The sequence below is a fragment of the Prionailurus bengalensis genome, chromosome D2 (genome assembly GCF_016509475.1).
Source record: "Prionailurus bengalensis isolate Pbe53 chromosome D2, Fcat_Pben_1.1_paternal_pri, whole genome shotgun sequence".
Lineage (NCBI taxonomy): Eukaryota > Metazoa > Chordata > Mammalia > Carnivora > Felidae > Prionailurus > Prionailurus bengalensis.
In genome coordinates, this window is record NC_057351.1 from 15,226,125 (window position 1) to 15,249,322 (window position 23,198).

Consider the following 23,198-nt stretch of genomic DNA (forward strand, 5'->3'; position numbering starts at 1 on the left):
TACAAAGTATGAGATCTTGGGCAAGTTAGTTCTCTGCACCTCAGGTTTTTCGTCTGTGAGAGAGGAAATCATGACAGAGGAGCATAAGGGGATTGGACAAGATAAGGTGCTCAGGTGCTCAGCACAGTATCCGGTAGTACGGTGGAAGCACTTGACGAATCTTAGCAACTTTTTTACGGCTAAACTGTGAACGAGAGCAGCCTCAGTTGGATTTGGTGAAGAGCGGATTGGACGATACGTGTAATGAGCCCGGCGCAGGGCCTCGAGTGACTCAGTCCTCTGTAAACGTTTCTTTCCTTGTCTCCTTCCACTCGGCGTAGTTATCGTTTCGTTGCTTACAGTACCAACTCCAAAGAGCAAGGGCTGTATCTTGTTTTTTTTTTTTTTTTTAAATTTTTTTTTTTTCCCAACGTTTATTTATTTTGGGGACAGAGAGACAGAGCATGAACGGGGGAGGGGCAGAGAGAGAGGGAGACACAGAATCGGAAACAGGCTCCAGGCTCTGAGCCATCAGCCCAGAGCCCGACGCGGGGCTCGAACTCACGGACCGCGAGATCGTGACCTGGCTGAAGTCGGACGCTTAACCGACTGCGCCACCCAGGCGCCCCGCAAGGGCTGTATCTTGTTATGTGTTCTCCTCGGTGAACTACGGCAACTATACAGTGAGGACATTTGGTGCCACTTCCTGTTATATAGAAAATCATCGCGAATGATTTTTGTGAATACGCTTCCGATCTTGGAACAGCTTTAGAGGTACAGAGCGCTTGGGAAGATAGTACAGAGAGCTCCCACATACCCCACACCCAGTTCCCCTACTTGTTATTTACCTCTTGCATCAAATTGTGACATTTCTGGCAATTAGTGAGCCAATATTGATACATTGTTAGTAACCAAAGTCCATATTTTACTCAGAGTTCCTTAGTTTTAACCTGACGTGCCTTTTCTGTTTGAGGACCTCATGGAGAATAGCACATTATGTTTAGTTATCATGACAGCTTCTCAGACTTTCCTTATTTTTTGATGAGCTGGACAGTTTTGAGGAGTATTGGTCAGGGATTTTGGTCAGTATTGGTCAGTCGGGATTATCTGATGTCTATTTTATGATTAGACCAGGGTTATAGAATTTTGGGAGCAAGACCATTGAGGGGAAAAGCCATTTTCATCACATCACGTTGAGGCTATGTACCGTCTACGTGACTTAACCACTGTTGGTGTTGACCTTGATCACCTAGGTGGGGGTAGTGTCTGTCAGAGGAATGATATTAAATGACCTATAAAAATTTTTCTCAGTCCTCAATCTTAGAAATAAGAAGGTCAACTGAGTCTTAGTGGTTCTCGACTGAAAATTAAATTAGATTTATCTCTTCAGTTGTGTATTTCCTTTGCTCAAAAAAATAGTATTCTTTAAAGCATGACCACTCCAAATTGCCTTCTCTGAATTCTTTTATGCTTAATTTCTGCCATGAAATCAGGGCAGAACTTAAGTGATCACCCTTCCCTCTGTCGGTCACTGTCATTGAGGGAAATGCTGAGGTAGTGGGAAACCGTAAAATGGAAGGGTGGCACAGTGGATGGCACGTTGGGCACTGTTTGATGTCCATTTCACTGCCTCCTTGGTTGGACAACGGCATTGACCCATTTGTCAAGATTCACAGACGGGAAAGCTAAGAAGTTGGCCCCGAGATATATCATTCTGTGAAATTAAGTAATAAACTAAATTAAATTATAAACTAAGCTTACAGAAACTCTTTTGCCTATGCCTTTTTAATTTTTGAAGTAACTTGTCAAATTTCTACCATATTTAGACTCCAGTAGCATCTTATTTTATTATTTGTTTCATTTTTAGAGAGGAGAGAGAAGGAGCAGGGGAGGGGCAGAGTGACAGAGAGATTCCTAAGCAGGCTCCACGCTCAGCATGGACTTTGAAGCTGGGGTCGATCCTACGACCCTGGGATCATGACCTTAGCTGAAGCCAAGAGTTGGACACCCAACCGACTGAGGCACCCAGGGGCCCCTGAAGTAGCATTTTAATAGTCATCTGTTAGGAATTATTTGACCTTTTGGTTGCTGCTTATCGCCTCTACCACCTTCTCTAAAATGTTTTGGATCCTTATATATACCCCAGTATGAGTCACGGAATACTTACTGGCTCCGGTTTTACTGGGGCTCTTCTCTCTGTAGGGCAGTGGCTGCCTGGTCCCCAGCTTTCCCCCTTTTGCTCCACATCCAAGGGGGACTGAAGTGTATGGTTAAAAATGCTCAGGCATTTGCTAATGCTGATTTGCTAATGCTAAAGTGAGAAAAAACCCATCACCAGGCACAAACAGATATCTGAGTAAACAGATCGGTACCATCGTAATGAACTATGAAACAGCCAACTCCTATTTTAACGATGGGGGTTCACATCAGTGAACAGTGCCCCAGAGCAGTGGACAGAATATGCCGTTAATGTTCTAGTGAATGTTCTAATGAACACCGTCTAGAGTTCAAAGTCTTTTTTTTTTTTTTTTTGATACAATTTATTGTCAAGTTGACTAACATAGAGTGTGTGCAGTGTGCTCTTGGCTTCGGGAGTAGATTCCTGTGATTCATCACTACATAGAACACCCAGTGCTCATCCCAACAAGTGCCCTCCTCGATGCCCATCACCCATTTTCCCCTCTTCTCCATCAACCTCAGTTTGTTCTCAGTGTTTATGGTTTGCCTCCCTCTCTGTTTGTAACTATTTTTTCCCCTTCCCTTCCCCCATGGTCTTCTGTTAAGTTTCTCAAGATCCACGTATAAGCGAAAACCTGTGACATCTGTCTTTCTCAGACTGACTGATTTCACTTAGCATAATACCCTCCAGTTCCATCCACATTGTTGCAAATGGCACAATTTCATTCTTTCTCATTGCCAAGTAGTGTTCCATTGTGTATATAAACCACATCTTCTTTATCCATTCCTCAGCTGATGGACACTTGGGCTGAACACCCCAAAACTGTTACTAATGCTTCTCCTCATGCTCTCTGTATATCTGCTTCACACGAGTGACGTTCACATTATGTGTTTCAAGAATGACGATTATGAATGAACGTTAGTGAAGTCAGGCTGAGTCCTGGGGCCTGGACCCAGTGCCCAATGGGCTCCTCTGCTCGGTTGTTGTTGGGAGTCAGCACGCAGTGGTGGAGTAGGCGGGAGTAGTCGGGAGTAGATTCCTGTGATTCATCACTACATAGAACACCCAGTGCTCATCCCAACAAGTGCCCTCCTCGATGCCCATCACCCATTTTCCCCTCTTCTCCATCAACCTCAGTTTGTTCTCAGTGTTTATGGTTTGCCTCCCTCTCTGTTTGTAACTATTTTTTCCCCTTCCCAGTGCCCACCCAGCCTCCGAATCCTTGCTCTGCCACACCGCTTTCTGTGTGGGAAGCCGGGGGTAAATTTCGTAATTTTGCAAAAAATTATTATTAAAACTTATGCCGCAGATTACCCTTGGCAAAATGAGAATAGTAAGTACTTCTTGGCGCGTCCCGGGGACTGGCCACGTGGGTAGAATGGTGCCTGGGGCACAGGAAAGGCGGGACAAATGTTAGCTCTTGGTGCCCTGGCCATTCACACCGGCCCAAAAAAATACCAGGTCCTGAATGTGGCCAGATGAGACGTGTGCAGACTCTGCAGGTATGAGGTGCTCTCTCTCCTGCCCTGCGGACTGAGGGCGCACAGAGCCCAGGGCTGGCACCTGCGGCCAACTGAGATGGGGGGGTCGCAGCGTGACCTGGTTAACAGGGTTAACAGCCCAGATTTACTCACCACCGAGGCCCAGCTGCACCCCAGGTTCTCTGACACCCCATCTTCCCTTATAATAAACACCTTTTATATTTGTCTTAATAACTTTGAAGCCTTTGACTAGCCCCCTGTCTTGCTATGGGGATGATTCGAATGGCCTTGTCCCCTTAGCCACGTGCACCACGACTCTCCAGAGGTGGGGTCCCCGGAGGTGTTGATTCTCTGGCTTTGCCCTTCCAGAAGCTGCCCTGGCCCAGACCTCGTACACGTGGGTGGGGCTGGTGGGAAATCAGAGGCATGCGCAGACAGCCTCCAGGATGCCCCACAGCTGATGTCAGGGGAGCTTCCCCAGGGCATTTTCAAGTTGAAACCACATGGCTGGGGTGGGGTGGGGGGGGAGGGCGGGGAGGGATAGTTGGAGGAGTTGCAAAAAAGACTGATCAGACTTGACCTGGTGGAACTAGTGGAATTTTTTCTCTTGAAAAAAGAAAAAGCAGTCCTTGGGGGGTCTGATGATTGATTTGCATGGGAAAGAAGGAATTGGAGAGCAAAGGAATTTTATTAGGGGACTTTCTTAGGAATGAAGGAAAATAAAAGTCATGTCTGTGGCACCTGTTAGGGTCACGCTTAGAATGGTTTGGGGACCCAGAACATGCAGTGAGGTGAGACATTGGTGGATGATGAGGGCAGGCTGTTTGTGAGGGAGCCAGCCTTACGTTTTGTTTCATAAATTACAATTACAAGGAAGCATTCCCCTGCCCATTAACAAAAGTTTGACTTACCAGATTTAAGATGGGATCACAGACTTGTTCCAGGCCAGACTTTCAATTCCTAGAAAATGTATTTTTAAACCTTTTAGGAAAAGGAAGAATCGGGACAAGTGGGAGGTCGCTCTTTAATTATATCTCCTGTATGGTGTCACTTTGAGGAAGGTCTTGTGTGTTTGTATACCAAGTTATCTATCGGTAGCAACCAGAGTTAGAAATGCATTACAATCCCACTTAGGCTTTAGTTTTGACTTTTTTTTTTTTTTTAATGCAGAGAAAGTATTTCCATACCCATTAATCTATGACCCAGTTGGATTCAAAAGGAAATCATAAGAGTGCAAATGTTCCTTCAAGACTGAGGCTGGATTCAGGGCCAAACATAGCCAGCCCCCACGGACAGCCTGTGTTTTCTTTCCTATTAAAAGATGGTCTCAGAATAGGACCATCTCTAGTATAGAAGCAGTGGCAATTTAAATTGCATTTCTAAATATAACACGTTCAAGGCAGTGACTTTAAAAATTCACATCCAAAGCCGTATCACTTTCATCTTCACTTTTTATACCCAAGGTAGTTCATGAATTGCAAAGAATATTCTCCCCCTAATTCATTTTTGGTGGTGTTTTGAGCCTTATGAATTGTGCACTGATTTGTGACATGTAAATTCTTCATTGGCTTTTGCCCTGGAAAGTTTGGTGTTCTATCTTTCCCATAATTTTCCTATCCATTCAAGGAGAAGAATAAACATGTTTCTACTTCTCCTCATAACAACATTTTGAGGGCCAAGATGAGATCTGTTAAGCTTTTGGTCCTCCTCAAAGGCAAATGTATATAAATGTTGAGTTTTTAAAAATTGGATTATTCCCCCACTCCACACTAAGACATTTTCTGCAATCTCTGTGGGTATAACTTTGTATCTGTATTGCCTTGCTTTTTAAGACAGAGAAATCAAAGCCCACAATTTACAATTCTATTTCTTAATAGTAGTGGGTCTCAAGTTAGACCACATAGAGCAAATAATGGCTTATATTAGTTTTGCATTTGAAATGAACAATACAAATGCAAGTTTCACTGTTAGGGGATCACTGATTAGATCTAGATTGTATCTAAGGATGGTAATTAAATTTTCAGCTAAATCTTGTTGAGTCTGAGAGGCATAACATTCTTTTTGATATTCTTCTCCTTAATTGTCAGAACAAGCATCAGAGTTGTTTTTTTTTTTCTTTTCCTGGTGATTTGTGTATATGAATTATGCTGGGAGTGGGGGGAGAATGTTGTATGGTATAAGTTGTATGATATGATATAAATTTCTGACTATGAGATTTTTGTCATTTAATCCAAATAATAGGTACCATTCAGATATTGTGTTTGTTTTCTAGGGACACAACCAAATCATAACATATAGCAGACCAATCTATTTTTGTGTGCTGTGTGGCCTTATTTTGCTTCTTGACACAGGGGCCAAAGCCCGGCACCCTCCCACTTACGTTGTCTATGGCCTGAAGCTCTTCTCTCCAAGGTCCCTCCAATCAGCTAGGGACCTGTTAATAGGTGAGTGAATTTGGGGGTTGTGGGGAAGGATATAGAGGTGGGAAGATATGTCTCCCCTTTGTATTCTGAATCGCTAGTTGGAGAAACCTCCTTATTTGATTACTGGATGAAAAGAGATGCATCTCTCTCTTGGCTTGTATACCTTTAGAAGCTGGAGCCCCAGAGCATTCAGTGGCAGAATCATTCTAAAGCATTGTGGTATCAATGACACAGAAGTTGTAACACTGTAATACCTTTTTTTTTTTTTTAATGTCTATTTTTGAGAGAGAGAGACAGAGACAGAGTGTGAGCTGGAGAGAGGCAAAGAGAGAGGGAGACACAGAATCTGAAGCAGGCTCCAAGGCTCTGAGCTGTCAGCAGAGTTGGATGCGGGGTTTGAACTCATGAACCGTGAGCTCATGAGCTGAGCAAAAGTCGGACCCTTAAGGGACTGAGCCGCCCTGGCGCCCTGCAACGCTGTAATATCTGAAGGCTGGTTGCTGTGGTGCCTGGTGTGAGGCATCGGTGGGGCTCCCCAGGGTGAGGGGGTTTTGCCACCTGGGTGGCCGTCCCAGGTGGGACAGATTGTCACATGGCATATGGAACATGGCACAGACATTCTAGTAACGCTTGAGTGTGTATGGTTCTCCGTCGAGGTAGAGTCCTGCGCATGCTGGTCACCCAGTCTGTCCCTGGTACTCTGTGCACACCTTTAGGTCCAGACGGAGTTTCGTGTGATGTGCCCTATTTACACGGGAAGCCTGCACAGTGTGATGGTTTCGAGCCCAACCTCTGGAGCTGGGTGCCTGGCCGTTTGAATTCTAGCTCTGCCACGTTACTAGTTATGTGACCTGGGGAAAAATTCTTTTGTGCTGTGGGGACAAAAATGGTAGTCACCTCAGGGGTTGGTTCAAGTTTGAAATGTGTCCGTGTATTTAAACATACAGAAGAGGGCCGGGCACCAGGTATTAGCGATTATCATCATCCTTCTGTGAAGAGGCTGCCCCAGTGTCACCTGCAGCTCTGAGGGCTTGCCTCGTAATGCCCTGAGAATTCTTGCGATGACCTCCAGGGGTTGACACACACACCAGCCTGTGACTGGCTGTGATCACGTTGCCCAAATGGATTGGTAAAGGGCAACTATCGGAGATATCAGCCCCCGGATCTATTGCTTTCCAGTTGGATATCTTACTCAGGAGGAGCTTTTCAAAGCCATAGGGCCCATATCATTCTTTCTCTGGCCCCCATGACAGCTTCCTGAGTCTCTCTAGTGGACTGGAAAGGGCCCTCCACTATGGCATATCTTCGTGTTCCTTGTAGGTGACACCGAGGTAGACATTGCATTCTCTGACTCGCCTTCTCAATCACCATCTCCCCACTCCTCTTCCTGCTGTGTTGGTAGCAAACTATTCACTCCCCCATACCCAGCCCCAGATAAGCCCACCTTTGTGCCCACAACAACTGTTCACTCCCCCATACCCAGCCCCAGATAAGCCCACGTTTGTGCCCACAACATCTCTCTTCCTGTTACATACACACACGCATGCATACACTCCGAGAAAGACTTCAGTTACTTTTATCTTCTTATAAATGTGCTCTCCCATCTCCCTCCTGAGATTAGCTGCAATGGAAAGTGCAGCGTTTGAGTGGATGCAGATGCCCAGTCACGGTTGTGCATGCTGGAGACGGTCCTTTCCTGTTTCCTCTTAGCCAACGGCAGCGCTGGGATCCAGAGCTCAACGGCACAGGAGGGCCTGGGGATTAGAGGTGGAGACGGCATGACAGCATTTTGGAAGATGTTCAAGAAACAGGTGTCTGTGTCAAAATGTTGCCTTCCCTCTCTGCACCGCACACTCAACCTTGGGCACCTCATGACCATCTTTTCCTAGGGTCTCGAGCACGGGTTAGTGCTGATAGAGTTCCACCTCTTACAAATCCTTGTGACCTGATCTGGAACCCTAACTACCCTGGCACACCTCTTCATCTCATGCTCATGTCTTGTGTTCCTCTTCTGTGGTGCCCCAACCCCCTTGACCATGCTAGTTGATGGTCCATTCCCCTAAGCATGGTCCTGTCTTCCGTCCCCCCAAACCATACTTTTCAGAGCACCAAACCCATTGTGTGGTCATCGGCTGCACTTGTGATATTTGACTAACGTCTGCTCCCTCACTAGCTTGTATGCTGCTGGAGTCAATCCGGGCATGGCGGAGGCCACGCCTCCTTTCTCACCCTGAATCCCTGGCACCCTGCCCTGTGTCTGGTAAATACAGGCACTAAAGAAATGTTTGTTGAGTGGATGAACGAATGAACAGAGGGAAAGCTTATATAGTCCTTTTTGGCCTGTTCAGCTCAGCCTTTCAGTAAGTAGGGACTTCATAAGCACCCCCTGAAGATGATCTGTAGAAAGAGGAAGAAAAGCATGGCATCCATTCCATTTAGAAATTGTTTTTCTGTACATGGGCGTCTCCACCATTTCTCTCTATTTAATTTGCTACTATAAACAAGCCAATGGCATTGCAATAAATGTGGTTGTCTTGGTATAGCAAATTTGCCCTGGCATCAGAATGTGAAACGTTACCAGGGCCCCAAAAGTAAGACCTTAATGTACTTGGTGAGATTTTACTTTTAGCAGAAACCCTTGTTCTCAAATAAGCTACTGGCTATGTATATTCTCATGTTATTTTTCTTCAGACCAATTCCATTGAGGAGTGGAGATGGGGCAGGGAATGTGGCATTTTGCATCTTTCTATCTGGAATTCCCTTTCCCTCATTAGAGCTTTTCCTTAATACATGTTTTTTTGTCTGCTTGTCAACAGTGACAGGTAAAAATAGCGATAAATAATCCAGCAAGCCAACTAAATGACTTCTGGGATAAAGAAAAAGGGAAAACTAGAACAATAGCAATCCCTATAGAGTGAATGTGTTAAACACACTAATTTGCACTGAGCAGGAAAAGATTGTGGAACAGATTTAGAACAACTGGGAATGAGAGGAAGGGGATAGAGGTATATACTGTTTTTCTGACTCGATGGGGGAAGGCGAGGGCAATTCTTCTTTATGGAACCTCTCCACCTTCTGTCCCTCACTAGCAAGGGATGTGAGTGGAGTGAATAATAACTGCTGCCATTGTTAAGTTCAGAAACCAACAGGGAGAGAAGAAAAAATCAGGAGGAAACAAAAGGTTACTGGGAGAAAAAGGAGTGTGTTTTCCGATAGCTGCCATAACAAAGTACCGCTAATGGGTCCCTGAGAACATCAGGGATGTATTGTCTCATAGTTCTGGAGGCCAGGAGTCTAAAATCTCTGAAGGCACGAGGGAAGGGCCTGTCCCAGGCCTCCCTCCTTGGCTCATAGATGGCCTTGTCCCTGTGTCTGTCCACTTCATCTTCCCTCTGTGTGTGTCTGTCTCTTTGTCCAAATGTCCAAATTCCCCTTTTTTATAAGAATGTCAAGGTTATTAGATCAGGGCCACCCAGACGCCCCTCACGGCTCATGGGATTGAGCCCCACATCGGGCTCTGCGCTGACAGCATAGCACGGATTCTGCTTGGGATTCTCTCTCTCTCCCTCTCTCTCTCTCTCTGCCCCTCCCTTGCCCCCTCTCTCAAATTAAATAAATGCATTTAAAAAGAAAAAGGACAGGAGAGAAATAGGAACTTAGCCCACGTGACCTTGTTTTCCATCAGGTGGTCTAAAGGTGCTGTCTGCTTCTCGTGCTGTGATGCTCCTCTGGCTGGTGCTGGGAAAGGTGACATGGTTCTTAGAATCATGCCTTCTTGCTGATATTTCTGTTACCTGCTGCCACTCCTGCTTTCTGCTCAACACCATGAACCCATCAGAGGGAGGAGAGGCGGCCAGGGGAGGGGAGCTGGAAAGGGGCGGGGAGCTGACCCTGCCTCCTCTGCCTCCCAGGGCAGAAGGGGTTGAATGTGAGCCAGTGGTGGGAGATGAGTCAGGTGGAAATTGGGTGGGTAGGGAAGATGGAGAGGCTGCTTATCTTATTTAATGCAAAGAGAGGAGCATCTCAAAGGCAAGCCTCTCAATTACATAATAGAACAATGCAAGAAGGTGGGATGTACGGTGGCAGGGACTTGTTGCTTTTATAGGCTGGGGCTGGGGCTGGGGTTGGGGGATGGTGAGTTAAAGACATAGAAACACTGAGGGTAATATTCTTATATAATTTTCCCCTCTAAGACCCCTCATAGATATTCAGCATATCCCTGTGGGCACTTCTCTTTCATTATAAGGGACAATTCTTTCTTTTTATTTTCGGGAGGGAGGTGAAGGGACCTCTGAGTATCCCTTGCCTGTGCTCAGTCAGACATGGAGACCTCTGGGCTGGAATTTTTAATACTTTCCATTCGGGTAACTTCAGCAAAAGCCGGCGAGGGAGGCTGTCTTTGTAATTATCCCCCTGATGAGGAAGCCAAAAGGTCTTCAGTGTCTTAGTATCGTACTTCAAAAGGAGCAGGAGCAAAGCTAGAGTGTGCCCTGAGATGGGGTTGGGCGGGGGTGGGGGGGGCAGGAGAATGAGAAGAAATGCTTGGGTGCTGGAGGTACAGGCGATGGTGATTCACCCTTGTAGCTGTAGTTAGTAGTCATGGCCAGGAATACGGCTCCCTGCAAGAAACACCTGTAAGATGGTTTGGCCTAGAGGGGTGCAGTGGTACTGCGGGGTTACCTGGTGAAGCGAGGAGTTCTGGATGCGGAAAGGGTTCAGGCAAGATGAGGTGGCTGTCATTTGCAGCACGACCCCATGCACTGCGTGGATCCCTTTCAGATCTGAGTTTTCTGTTTTCCGTTAGTCCTTCCGACCACAACCCCCAGCCTACAACAACGCATCTCCAGTAATGCCACCCTTGGAAGTAGATGGAGGTTTTGTGACGAGTTACTGGAATGTACCCCTCTCCTCTGCCCGGTGACACCTCACATTTGTCTTCTCTGTGTGTCTTCTATGAAGGCTGTTTCTGGGGCTCAGTATAGTTCATCCTCAGGACAATTAGTTAACACACAGATACGGCATCTTGAAGACACGCAACATATACATTCACATCAACTGTGTAGGTTTCAGGTTTATTTCCATGTTATTTTCATTCTGTGTGTTCTCTCTCTCAAATTAAACCTAATAGTAGTAGGATAGAATAGTAACGAGTATCATTATTCACATTAAAAAAAGAAGCTACAATGTTTTTATTTATAAATGTTGCTTGGCAAGAAACGGGACTGTACCAGAAGTTTCTGCATTTATGGTAATTATTAGGGAAAATGAGGAGTAGGGAAGAAGTGAGAGAAAATTATAGACCCTCTCAGTGGTATGCTAAGAAAAAAAAACCTGTTCACAGGGAAAATTGCCAGTAGCCACAGGGACTTTTTCTTTTACTTTTGGAAAAAGGACAAAATAACCTCAGCAACTTCACGTGTAATTTTCTAACTGTTCTAATGCAAAAACCATTTAGCTCCTTTTTAAAAATATATATATATTTTATTTTAGAGTGAGAGAGAGAGTGGGAGAGGAGGCAGAGGGAGAGAGAGAGAGAGAGAGAGAGAGAGAGAGAGAGAGACAGACAATCCCAAGCAGGTTCTGCACTGACACGGGGCTCAGTCCCACAACCCTGGGATCATGACCTGAGCTGAAATCAAGGCGCCCTGGCTGCTTCTTTATTCACATGAACTATGGCCTGACACATGAGATGCGTGGGCTCCCCACCTTGCTCCCCTTCCACCTTTCTGGCTTTGAAAAGAGTAATGATTTCCTTCTCTCATACATCCTGGGAAGGATCTAGACACTGGGCTCCATGTGGACTGCCGTCCTTCCGCTGTGGCCAGGAAACTCGGGTTCTGCACGCACGGCCACAGCATCTCTGGCCAAGGCTCCCCCGTGTCTCCCACCAGCGTAGCACCCTCAGACCATGACTCACTGGCTCCAGTCCTTTTTGCTTCCATAGTTGTGGTTTCATTGCCTCATGTATTTCTCATAGAGAATACTTCTTTTTGAGAGAGAGAGTGTGAGCAGGGGAAGTACAGAGAGAGGAGGGAAGACGGAGAGAATCCCAAGTAGGCTCCATGCTGTCAGCACAGAGCCTGACATGGGGATTGAACCCACAGACCCTGACATCCGACCTGAGCCAAAGTCAGATGCTTGACTGACTGAACCACTCAGGCACCCTACATGCTTTCTTGAACATTTTCCAATATTCAGCTGCCTTAAATATTGTTTCACACCCGTACTTTTCCCTGGAAGTTCTTCATTCTTGGTGTGGTTTTTGCCACATGCACAGCGCTTGAGAAGGTGAACTAATGCAATCTCATCACACCTTCCCTCTGCCCCTATCCTGGCCATGGGGAGTGCAGCTTAGTGTGCAGTCTTCACTGCTGGGTTTGAGTCTCAGAGTTGAGAAAAATGTTAGTTCACTTGAAATTATGTGGATTTAAATTTTGATGCCTATAACTATGCTCTATAATTAAATTTCTCTTTACTTCTTATGTCTCCCCCATCTCTTTGAGTTCCGTTCACAAGTGAAAAAAAATGGTGTCTTATACAATTATGTTTAGTAGGTCACTACTTGTGTCTTATTGCATACTTTGGTTGAGAAGTGGATTACTCGCAGATGCTCTAGGTTTTTACAATATCGTTGAAATCTTGCCACAGAAAACATTACAGCAAAATCACCACGTGTAGCAAAACATGGTTCCAACCGCAAGAGAGTTGAAACAGTTCCCCAGTATTATTGTAGAGGGGATTGTCCCATACTTACTTTTAAGCCACTACTAGCAAGAGCATGGGACCGTACAGATACTCTTCGTTTCTACAATTTCACAATGGAAAGTTTACATTTCTGATTTTTCAGAAATAGCTGACCCCCCCCCCCCCCACCATCCCCACTCCCACTGTTGACTGTGGTTTATGCACGGTGTTAGCACATAGTTCCAACGTTTGGGCATATGGGATTTCAAATCAAATTTCCTTAGTTTTATTAAGGCTTACCAGTATCGAACTACATTGACATGCTACTCAATAAACTGAGACAGAAGACAGATGTATTATAGCAGAAGGAATGGGAGATTCTGTGTTTCTATGAAAGCCAACTTACAAAGAGTTGAGCAAGAGAGGATAATAGGGAAGTAGCTGTGAAACGCAGCTCTGGTACGTCTTATTTCCTCTAACAAATGATCTGGGGGACAGGTGGAGTCCTGGCATGTGGATGTTTTATCCAGCTGCACTGTTACAATTTTGGGACGGAACACGGTCCTCTGGCCAGGCAGGGCTACCTTCGTGTCCCAGACGCTCCAGTGTCCGGGGAGTCAGTCCCTTCAGTGCCCCACCATCACCTGTGGTGGCGTCTTAATCACCACCCTCCCTTGTTCCTCTGCGAACCTGGAGTTCCCACTGAACTCGAATCTGTGGTTGGCATTTAGATGTGGTGATGCTCAGCACGTCAAGTGCACCAGGGGACAGAGGCACAAAGTGAGGAGCCCCCAGCTCCGATGTTGGCACCCCCCGCCCCCATGCAGGGAGAGACCCGCCCACCTACCACCCTTTAGGTTTGCCTGTTTCTGGAGTTTCCCAGATTCTTCCTCCCATGCTCATGCCCCCCACATGCAAAGCTGCTCTTGCAAACTGTGGACTGGTCCACTGCCTCCCTCACCACCCGACGTCTCTCCTGGGTCCTCGTCTAGGCCTCTTCCTCAGACACGGCCCCTTGTTACTTCTCCAGGCATGTTTCCACTCGGCCTGCAGACCTTCCTTCTGTGGGTGCAAGGAGTCCAGTCTTGCCTCCAGGACGCGGGCAGGGCGGGCCAGGTGCTGGAACGGGAGCAGGCGGGATTGCCTCGGGGACCTGGTAGCCATCGACCGCACACTTACCGTCAACTTTGTCTGTTCACTTCCAGTATTTTTATATTGCTTCCCTGCGATTTCCCTCCTTGGGCTCTTCCCGCAGATCGACACTTTCTGCGTTTACCTTCTGGAACAGATTGACATGCTGTTTTTTGGAGGTTCTGGTAGGTCATTGACATCCTACTCTTCCTGTAAAGGAGTCTGAAGTTCCAATAAGGGCTGAGTGGAGTGAGAGTCCGGACAGCTAGGTTTTCTTTGTCATGAGCACTAAACGGCTTCATGCGTGCACCTGGACAGACAGGGGACCCGTGTCTCCGCCTGTGTGGACCCTCCCTTGGCGTGGCACTTTAGATTCCCACCGAGGTGGATAAAACCTCGCCTAATCCTTACCTGGAGACTTTGTGCCGGTTGCTTAACTTTAAAGTTCATGCTTCTCTAAATGGAAATGAACATGTGGATCTCCTAGGGGTTCTGTAAAAACTAAATGAAATTGTACATGAAGCACTTGGGCGTTGCTGGTGATCAGTACTATGACCACCTCATTACACACACACACACACACACACACACACACACACACACGCGCGCGCGCGCGCGCGCACACGTGCTAACGTTGCTTGTTCATTACACTCATCTCTCTCTCTGACCCCCTTCTGTGGAAACCTTCACCCGCGAGGTTTATCGTGGCCAGCAGCTTTCAACTGTAAACAAGGAGGTCTCCCTACGTCCTCACGGGGCCTGTTCACGCAGTCTTCTACGCATGGTGCTCCCAGTTCTCTCTAAATGCTTTCCTCCTGCATGTTTAGTAAGTGGTCTGTCTTTCTCGTAGTAACAGTCATCCAGTGCTTTGGCCCGACCCCTCGGACTTCCTCTTTGCCCCCCTCCACCCCCGGCAGACATCTTGTATTCCAGACCCGCCACCGTCTCCTAGCGTCGTTACATTTATTGACCACGAGACCGTTGGTGTTTGTGTTTCAGCCGTTTCCGGGATGACGTCGGCTGTTTACAGCGTGGCCCGGAGTGCCGCCTCCGCTGCCCTGCTCCACGTGCTCTGCTTCAGCGCCGTGAAGGTAGGCGTGAGGACCCAGGGCCTCTGCCCTTCTCCTCCCATTCAGTAAACCAACTGGGGGTTCAGGCGGATCTGAGCACATCAGGAGAGGCAGGGCCCCGAGGGTGGGGCCTCGGTGGCGTTAGAAGACATCTTAAGATACCTGATTTGCTAGGGATCACAGAGCCACGTGGTCTCATCCCACTCTGCACCTGCCCCTCTGGCCTCCTTACTGACCCTGGGCCTCTGCCTAGCATGGCGGTCAACGGGACCTGTTGGGTTGACCCTCCCTGCTTTCTGAAGTATCGCTCAAAAGGCAGTAAAGAGATCCAGTGGCGTAAAGCTATGTGGACGGAGAACAGGAGAGGGTACAACAGCAACATGGTTTTAAAATCTAGAAAACAGAGGACCCGTAGACTTCTCCAGATGGAGAAAGTTGAAGCTCAGGAGGGCAGCAAGGGAGGCCCACGAGGATGAAAACACAAGATGATCCTTGACCTCAGGAAAACAGAAAGTTGTGTCAGAAAACCAGAGGTAATTACTATGCAGGCAGTGGCTCAGCTGTGAATAATTCTTTGTATTTGTGGCGACTGGAATGACAGTTATATGGGGAAGGGAAGTGCGTGTGTGAGCGAGTTTGTGTGAGTGTGACCATCAGGGCTGCCTTTTTTTTTCTTTTTAATTTTTTTAATGTTTATTTATTTTTGATAGAGAGAGAGAGACAGAGCATGAGCGGGGGAGGGGCAGAGAGAGAGGGAGACACAGAATCCGAAGCAGGCTCCAGGTTCTGAGCTGTCAGCACAGAGCCCGACGCAGGGCTCGAACTCACGAACCTCGAGATCATGAGCTGAGCCGGAGTCGGAAGCTTAACCGGCTGAGCCACCCAGGTGCCCCTGGGCTGTCTCAATCCTGTCTCCCACATTGGAAAGTCAGCAAATAAAATCTAAGATAGAAAAAGATCATGAAATAACAGGGGCGCCTGGGTGGTTCAGTCAGTTAAGTGCCCAACTTCGGCTCAGGTCATGATCTCACGGTTCGTGCGTTCGAGTGCGCTGGGCTCTGTGCCGACAACTCTGAGCTGGAGCCTGCTTCAGTTTGTGTCTCCCTCTTCCTACCCCTCCCCTGCTCATGTTCTGGCTCTATCTCTGAAAAATAAATAAAACATTAAAAAAAAAGAAATAACAAAACAATATGTCACCTGGAAATATGGAGAAACATGGGCGAAGAAGCACAAACTGCCTTCAGGCAGCAGGAATTTGGGCCATGAGGTGGTGTAGACAGGGAACACTGCTGCTCATTTTCAGTATTATAGAATTGTAGAGTGCCCATAAAGTCTGAAGACAGTAATACACGTAATGTCGGGGGCATCTTCGTTCAGGAAAATTTAATTAATATTACACACATTTGTTGACTTTATGGACATCCCACTTTTAATGTTTTAAACAACAGGTACGTCTGATAAAATAGAAATTTAATGTAAAAAAGAAGGTAAAAATAATGCATGTTCCATAGGGTGTTTAAGATCAAATGACACTTCTTAGCCAACTCCTTCAAAAGAGTAACTTACAGTCTTATTAAATGCATCATTGTGGGCGGCAGAAAGGTCATTGTTTATTCCCACTTGTGGAAGACGGGGAGTGCGACACGATCCTCTCCCAGGGCATTCCCATGAATTTGTCTGTGACCCTCAATGGCCTGATTTCCTCCCTCACTCCCTCCATCCCTTTCGTATAGGTAGTTTCTTTCGCATAGAAAAAGGGGAGGAGGAAGATTCCTTCTTCTAATGCACAAAGGTAACTTACGTGCTGGTGGGGACACTGTCACCACGTTTATACCATCATGTAGAACAGTCATTACAGAAGGAATCAATGTTTCTGGCGTTCTTTCTTTTGAAATACATTCTTCTATTCTGTCATGGTTTTATTCAGGAAAAGTACACGGATTATTTTCTGAGTCCTTGTACTTCTGAGGATCTCTTCCTACTGCCTTTTGTAAAACATCTGTCTGTAAAACTCGGGGGTCACAAGCTCTTGTGCACAGGACCCTTTGTTTATTACTTACTCTGTTGTGTTTCGGTGTCTGTTTACATATACATTTTTCACGCATTTTAATTTTTTATTGTTTTGTATTTTAATTTTTTAAGAGTATTTTTAATTTTTTTGTTCTTGGTGTTTAGTTTTCAGTTTAATTCCAGTTAGTTAACATACAGTGCTATGTTAGTTTCATGTATGCAATTTAGTGATTCAACATTTCCACACAACACTTGGTACTCATCACAGCAAGGGCACTCCTTAATCCACACACACACACCCCCCCCACATCTTTATCCATTCATTGGTCAGTGGACACTTGGGCTGATTCCATAGTTTGGCCATTGTAGATAATACTACTACAAACCTAGGGGTACATGCATCCCTTTGAATTAGTGTTTTTATATTCTTTGCATAAATACCCAGTAGTGTGATTGCTGGACTGTAGGGTTGTTCTATTTTTAATTTTTCGAGGAACCCCCATCCTGTTCTCCACAGTCACTACACCAGTTTGCATCCCGACCAACCGTGTACAAGGGTTCCTTTCTCTCCACGTCCTCGCCAACACCTGTTGTTTTTTGTTTCCATACATTTAAGAAATCTGATTTACTGGGATATAAATTGTATACTGTAAAATTTACCTTTTTAATATATACACTTAGGTAAGTTTTTAGGTAAGTTTTGATGGATGTATGTAGTCATGTAACTAACACCACACTCAAGTTGAGCGATGTTTGCACCAACTCCAAGGTTCCCTGGTACCCCTTCATAAGCCACTGTCTTCTTCCTACTGTAACCTTTGGCTATGACTGAATTGATTTCTATGGTTATAACTTATAAAACACAACTTCATACGATAAAATTCATGGGTTTTAAATTTTTTTTTTTTTTCCAACGTTTATTTATTTTTGGGACAGAGAGAGACAGAGCATGAACGGGGGAGGGGCAGAGAGAGAGGGAGACACAGAACCGGAAACAGGCTCCAGGCTCCGAGCCATCCGCCCAGAGCCCGACGCGGGGCTCGAACTCCCGGACCGCGAGATCGTGACCTGGCTGAAGTCGGACGCTCAACCGACTGCGCCACCCAGGCGCCCCAAAAATCCATGGGTTTTAAATATATAATTATATGAGTTTTGATGACTGTATATAATCAGATATCATCAAAATATTATTTATTATGGATTCTTTAATAATATCACAATACACACATCACAATCATGATGTAGAACAATTCCACCTCCCCCGAGTGTTCTCTCTGCTCCTTTGTAGTCCTTTCTCTCCCATGCCCAGGTTTCTGCCACTGCTGATCTGCTTTCTGTCATTCCAGTCTTGCTTTTTCTCGAATCTCATATAAATGGAATATACAACATGTAGCTTTCTGAGAGTTTGACTTCTTTCACATAGCAGAATGCTTTTGAGATCCTACCATGTTGTTACACATGTCAGTGGTTTTTCTTTTTTATCACCGAGTAGTATTTCTGTGGTTATTTCCAGTTTTTGAAAATTATAGATAAAACTTTTTTTTAAGAATAATTTTTTTAATGTTTATTTACCTTTAAGAGAGAGAGAGAGAGCGAGCGCCATATGAGCGGGGTGGAGGGCAGGGGGCACAGAGAGAAAGGGAGACAGAATCTGAAGCAGGCTCCAGGCTCCTAGCTGACAGCACAGAGCCTGATGCGGGGCTTGAACCCACGTACCCTTAGATCATGATCTGAGCCAAAGTCAGATGCTTAATTGACTGAGCCTCCCAGGCACCCCAAATTATAGATAAACCTTCTATAAACATTTGTGTACAGGTATTAGTGTGGATATGTGTTTTTATTATTCTTAGTAAATACTTAGGAGTGGTATTGCTGGGTCAAGTGGTTAATCAATATTTAACTTTAAGAAACTGCCAAGCTGTTGTTCAAAGTGTGCACCATTTTTGATCCCTTCAGAGGCTTTGAGATTTCCAAGTGTTCCAGATTCTTTCTAGCACTTAAAATTTGTAATAGTTTTAAAAATAGTACTCATTCCAGTATGAACTAGTATCTGATTGTGGCTATAATTTGCATTTCTCTAATAATGACTGTTGTCAAGTATGCGCCATACTTTAGCTTGCTACTTATGTATCTTTTCTGGTGAAAAATCTGTTAAAGTCTTTTGCCCATTTAAAAAATTGCATTATGGGGCGCCTGGGTGGCGCAGTCGGTTAAGCGTCCGACTTCAGCCAGGTCACGATCTCACGGTCCGTGAGTTCGAGCCCCGCGTCAGGCTGTGGGCTGATGGCTCAGAGCCTGGAGCCTGTTTCCGATTCTGTGTCTCCCTCTCTCTCTGCCCCTCCCCCGTTCATGCTCTGTCTCTCTCTGTCCCAAAAATAAAAAATAAACGTTGAAAAAAAAAAAATTGCATTATATGTTCTTACTGAGATATGAGGTTTTTTTTTTTTTACATGTTATGAATACCAGTCCTTTATCAAATATATAGTGTACATATATTTTTTTCTAGTCCTTGGCTTGTCTTTTCACTTCATTAACAGCATTTATCAAAGACTAGACATTTTAATTATAAGGAAATCCAATTTGTCAATTACTTATTTTATGGTTTGCACTTCTTATGGCCTATCTAAAAAATATTTGTCTAACACAAGGTCACAAACATTTTTTCCTAGAAGTTTTATAGTTGCAGCTTTTACATTTAGATCTCTGACCCACTTTGAGTTGATTTTTGTGTATGAGATGAGGTAAAGATTGAGATTCACTGACACGATTGTTGAAAAGACTAACATTTCCCCCATTGAATTACCTTGGAAGCTTTGTGAAAAAACATTTACTGGCTTCTAGTTTCTGGTCCAGTATGTGAAGGGTTGGAAAGTTGTTACTTTATCCTAACACTAAGTAAATAGTTGAACAAATTTAAAAAAATCAACAACTCTTTTTGGATCCATCAGACAAGGCAAGAAGCAAGCAAATCACTGCTTCCTAAATTGGAGAGACGGACAGGTAGATACAGGGGATCACAAGCTCCTGGAGCAGGAACCTCCATGGGAATGAATACAAGGGTGGGAAAACCTGAACCATAATCAAGGAATTGCCGAAGGCTCAGTCTGGGCAAGTCTGAGAGTTAATATCTCCCAGGGGGTCCACTTCTCCAGGAGGCCGCACAATTTTGTGAGTTTTACCTCCAGGAGCTTGGAACAGGTTCTCACAGTGAATATTGGAGAAAAATCCCAGAATCCAACTCTTGCTTTTAGTAGGTGGAGGGGAAGAGTAAACATTCTCTTCTTAACAACAAGAACATTCTCTTCTTAACAAGGCCTGACCTCATGATTTCCCCACAGCCTAAACTACTGGGATTTTTAAGAGCCTAACTGACTTAGAGGAAGGGAAATGCCAAACTCCAGTTGGCTCTAGCCTTCCATGTGGGCGAAAGGAAATACCAACTCCATTCCAGCCCCACCATTCCGTCTTACCTAAGCAGCACTCAGAAACACTTATGAAGTTCATAGTCCAGAGGCACAGGCTCACTAAAAAGCTGAGCAGTAATCATAGGACTATAAAATACTTCTCCCCCATGCCTTAACATCACATCACTAAAGACCTGTTTACCACAGTTCCTTTTACCCAGCGTGTCATGTCTGGCTATCAAGAAAAAAAATTACAAGGCATACTAAAAGCCATAAAACACAGTTGGAATGGATAGAGCAAGCATCAGAATCAGGTTTAGGTATAGCAGAGATGTGGGATTTATCAGATTGGGAATGTAAAACAATTATGATTAATATGCTAAAGGATGAAGTAGACAGTATGCAAGGACAGACGGACAGTATAAGCAGAGAGATGGAAATTTTCAAGAAGAATCAAAAGGAAATGCTGGTGAAAAAAACAACACTGTAATAGAAACAAAGAATGCTTTTAATGGACATAGTTGAGGAAAGAATCTCTGAGCTTAAGGCTATGTCAGTGGAAACTTCCAGAATGAAAAAGCAAAGAGAAAAAGACTGAAGACAACAAAATATCCAAGGACTGTGGAACAACTACAAAAGATGAAACATACGTGTAATGAAAATGTCAGAAGGAGAAGAAAGAGAAAAAGGAGTAGAAAAATATACTTTGAAGCATTAATGACTGAGAATTTCCCCAAATTAGTGTCAGACACCAAGCCACAAATTCAGGAAACTCAAAAAACACCAAGCAGATGTATTCAAATCATCAACAAAAACAACAAAAACTAAACCAGTGCATATCATTCAAAATGCTAAAAACCAAAGATCAAAGAAAAAATCTTGAAGGAAACCGGAGGAAGAATTATTTTACCTTTGGAGGAGCAAAGATGAGAATTGTATGTGGTTTCTGCTCAGGAGCTGTTACAGACTGAGTTGTTTTCCCCAAATTCAACTGCTGAAATCTTAATGGGCTTTGGGGAGATAATTCAGTTTAGATGAGGTCCAGAGGGTGGGGCCCTCATGATGGGATTAGTGCCCCTGTAAGAAGAGAAATCACTGCTGTGTGAAGACACAGAGAGCAAGTGCCCATCTGCAAACCCAGAAGGGAGGCTGTACCAGCATCTGACCATGCTGGCACCATAATCCGTGGCCTCCTGACTTCAGAACTGTGAGAAATAAATTTATGGTGTTTAAGACATCGTGCTTAGTAATACACACACTGTATTTTGCTATGGCAGCCTAAGCTGACTCATGACAGGAAACAACTCAAGCAAAACAAGAGTGGAGGGAAATAGTTAAGGTATTGATAGAAGAAAAAAACCGACCAAGCTATAATTCTGTACCCTGAAAAATGATCCTTCAGAAGTGATTTGTTGAAGGAGATTGGTTGCCAGTATACCTGCCTTCCAAGACATGTTAAAAGAAGTTCTTCAGAGAAAAGAAGAATAATGTAGGACTGACACTCAGAACTACATAAAGGAGGGAAGATTATCAGGGAAGGGATAAGTGAGGGTGAAATAAATATTTCCATTTTTTCTATTTATTGCAATCACATAATCAAATAAATATAAGTGTATAGTTATTATGAGTACTTGCATTACCCATAAAGTGGCACAGTGTTATTTGAAAGTGGACTTGACTTAATTATAAATGGATATTGCACATTCTAGGGCAACGACTAAAAGAGCATTAAAAAAGAGGTATAACTGATATGTTAATAAAGGAGAGAAAATGAAATCATATGAAATCAATTAAAACTACAAAAGGCAGAAAAAGAGTGAAAGACAAAAATAGGAGCAAAGACCAAGGGCAATGAATAAGGAACAGTAACAAATATAGCAAGTATTAATCCAACTATATCAATAATCACTGTACAACTAATGGTGCAAATGCACTGATTGAAAGGCAGAGGTTGTCAGAGAGGATCAAAGAATGAGACCCACCTATATATCGTCCAAAAGAAATCCACTTTAAATATACAGACACATACATCTTGGAGGTAAATGGATGGAGAAATATGTACCTTGCTAAAACTAATAAAAAGAAAGCAAAAATATAGGGTGCTTGGGGGCTCAGTCCGTTGAGTGTCTGATTCTTGTTCTCAGCTCAGGTCATGATCCCAGGGTTGTGGGATCGAGCCCTGTGTCAGGCTCTGTGCTGATTGTGGAGCCTGCTTAAGATTCTCTCTCTCTCTCTCTCTCTCTCTCTCTCTCTCTCTCCCCCCCTCCCCCTCTCCCTCTCCCCCTCCCCCTCCCCCTTTCCCTCTCCCTCTCCCTCTCTTTTTCTGTCTCCCCCTTCCTCTGCCCTTCTCCCCTGCTCTTGCTCTCCCTCTAAAAAAAATAAAGAAAAAAGAAGAGAATGGCTGTATTGATTTCATACTGCAGAGCAATAGAGTGGACTTCAGAGCAAGAGAAGTTTTCAGAGATAAAGAGGAGCATTACATAATATTCAAAGGATCAGCTCTCCAAGAAGACATAACAATCCTGAGCGTGTATGTACCTAACAGCAGAATATCAAAATATTTGAAGGGGAAACTGATAAAATTGTAAGGAGAAAAAGATGAATCCACTATTGTAATAGGAGATTTGAATACCTCTCTATCATAAATGGACAGATCCAGAAGGCAGAAAATCAGTAAGGGCGTAGATGAACTCTACAGAATCATTAATCGACGGAATATATTGACATGTGTAGACTTCTTCATCCAACAATAGCAGAATACACATTCTTCTCAAACTCACAGGAAATATTCACTAAGACAGACCACATCTTAGGCCATAAAACACATATTAACACAT

General features: G+C 44.6%; 1 protein-coding gene and 1 long non-coding RNA gene across 5 annotated transcripts in view; one reads left to right on the top strand and one right to left on the bottom strand.

Annotated features, from left to right (window-relative positions):
- Positions 1 to 23,198, top strand: part of PCNX2 (pecanex 2) — a 305,815-nt gene that overhangs the window by 85,159 nt on the left and 197,458 nt on the right. For all 4 annotated transcript variants that reach the window (XM_043596291.1, XM_043596295.1, XM_043596293.1 and 1 more), the window contains exons 13-15: positions 5,912 to 6,083; positions 13,952 to 14,062; positions 14,877 to 14,968. In XM_043596291.1, coding sequence (XP_043452226.1) covers positions 5,912 to 6,083; positions 13,952 to 14,062; positions 14,877 to 14,968 — 375 coding nt within the window. The remainder of the gene's footprint in view (positions 1 to 5,911; positions 6,084 to 13,951; positions 14,063 to 14,876; positions 14,969 to 23,198) is intronic.
- Positions 13,005 to 22,403, bottom strand: LOC122492737. The gene is made up of 4 exons (XR_006299759.1): positions 21,272 to 22,403; positions 14,289 to 14,378; positions 13,926 to 14,025; positions 13,005 to 13,808 (listed from the first exon to the last, which is right to left on the bottom strand). It is a non-coding gene; the product is annotated as an uncharacterized LOC122492737 (long non-coding RNA).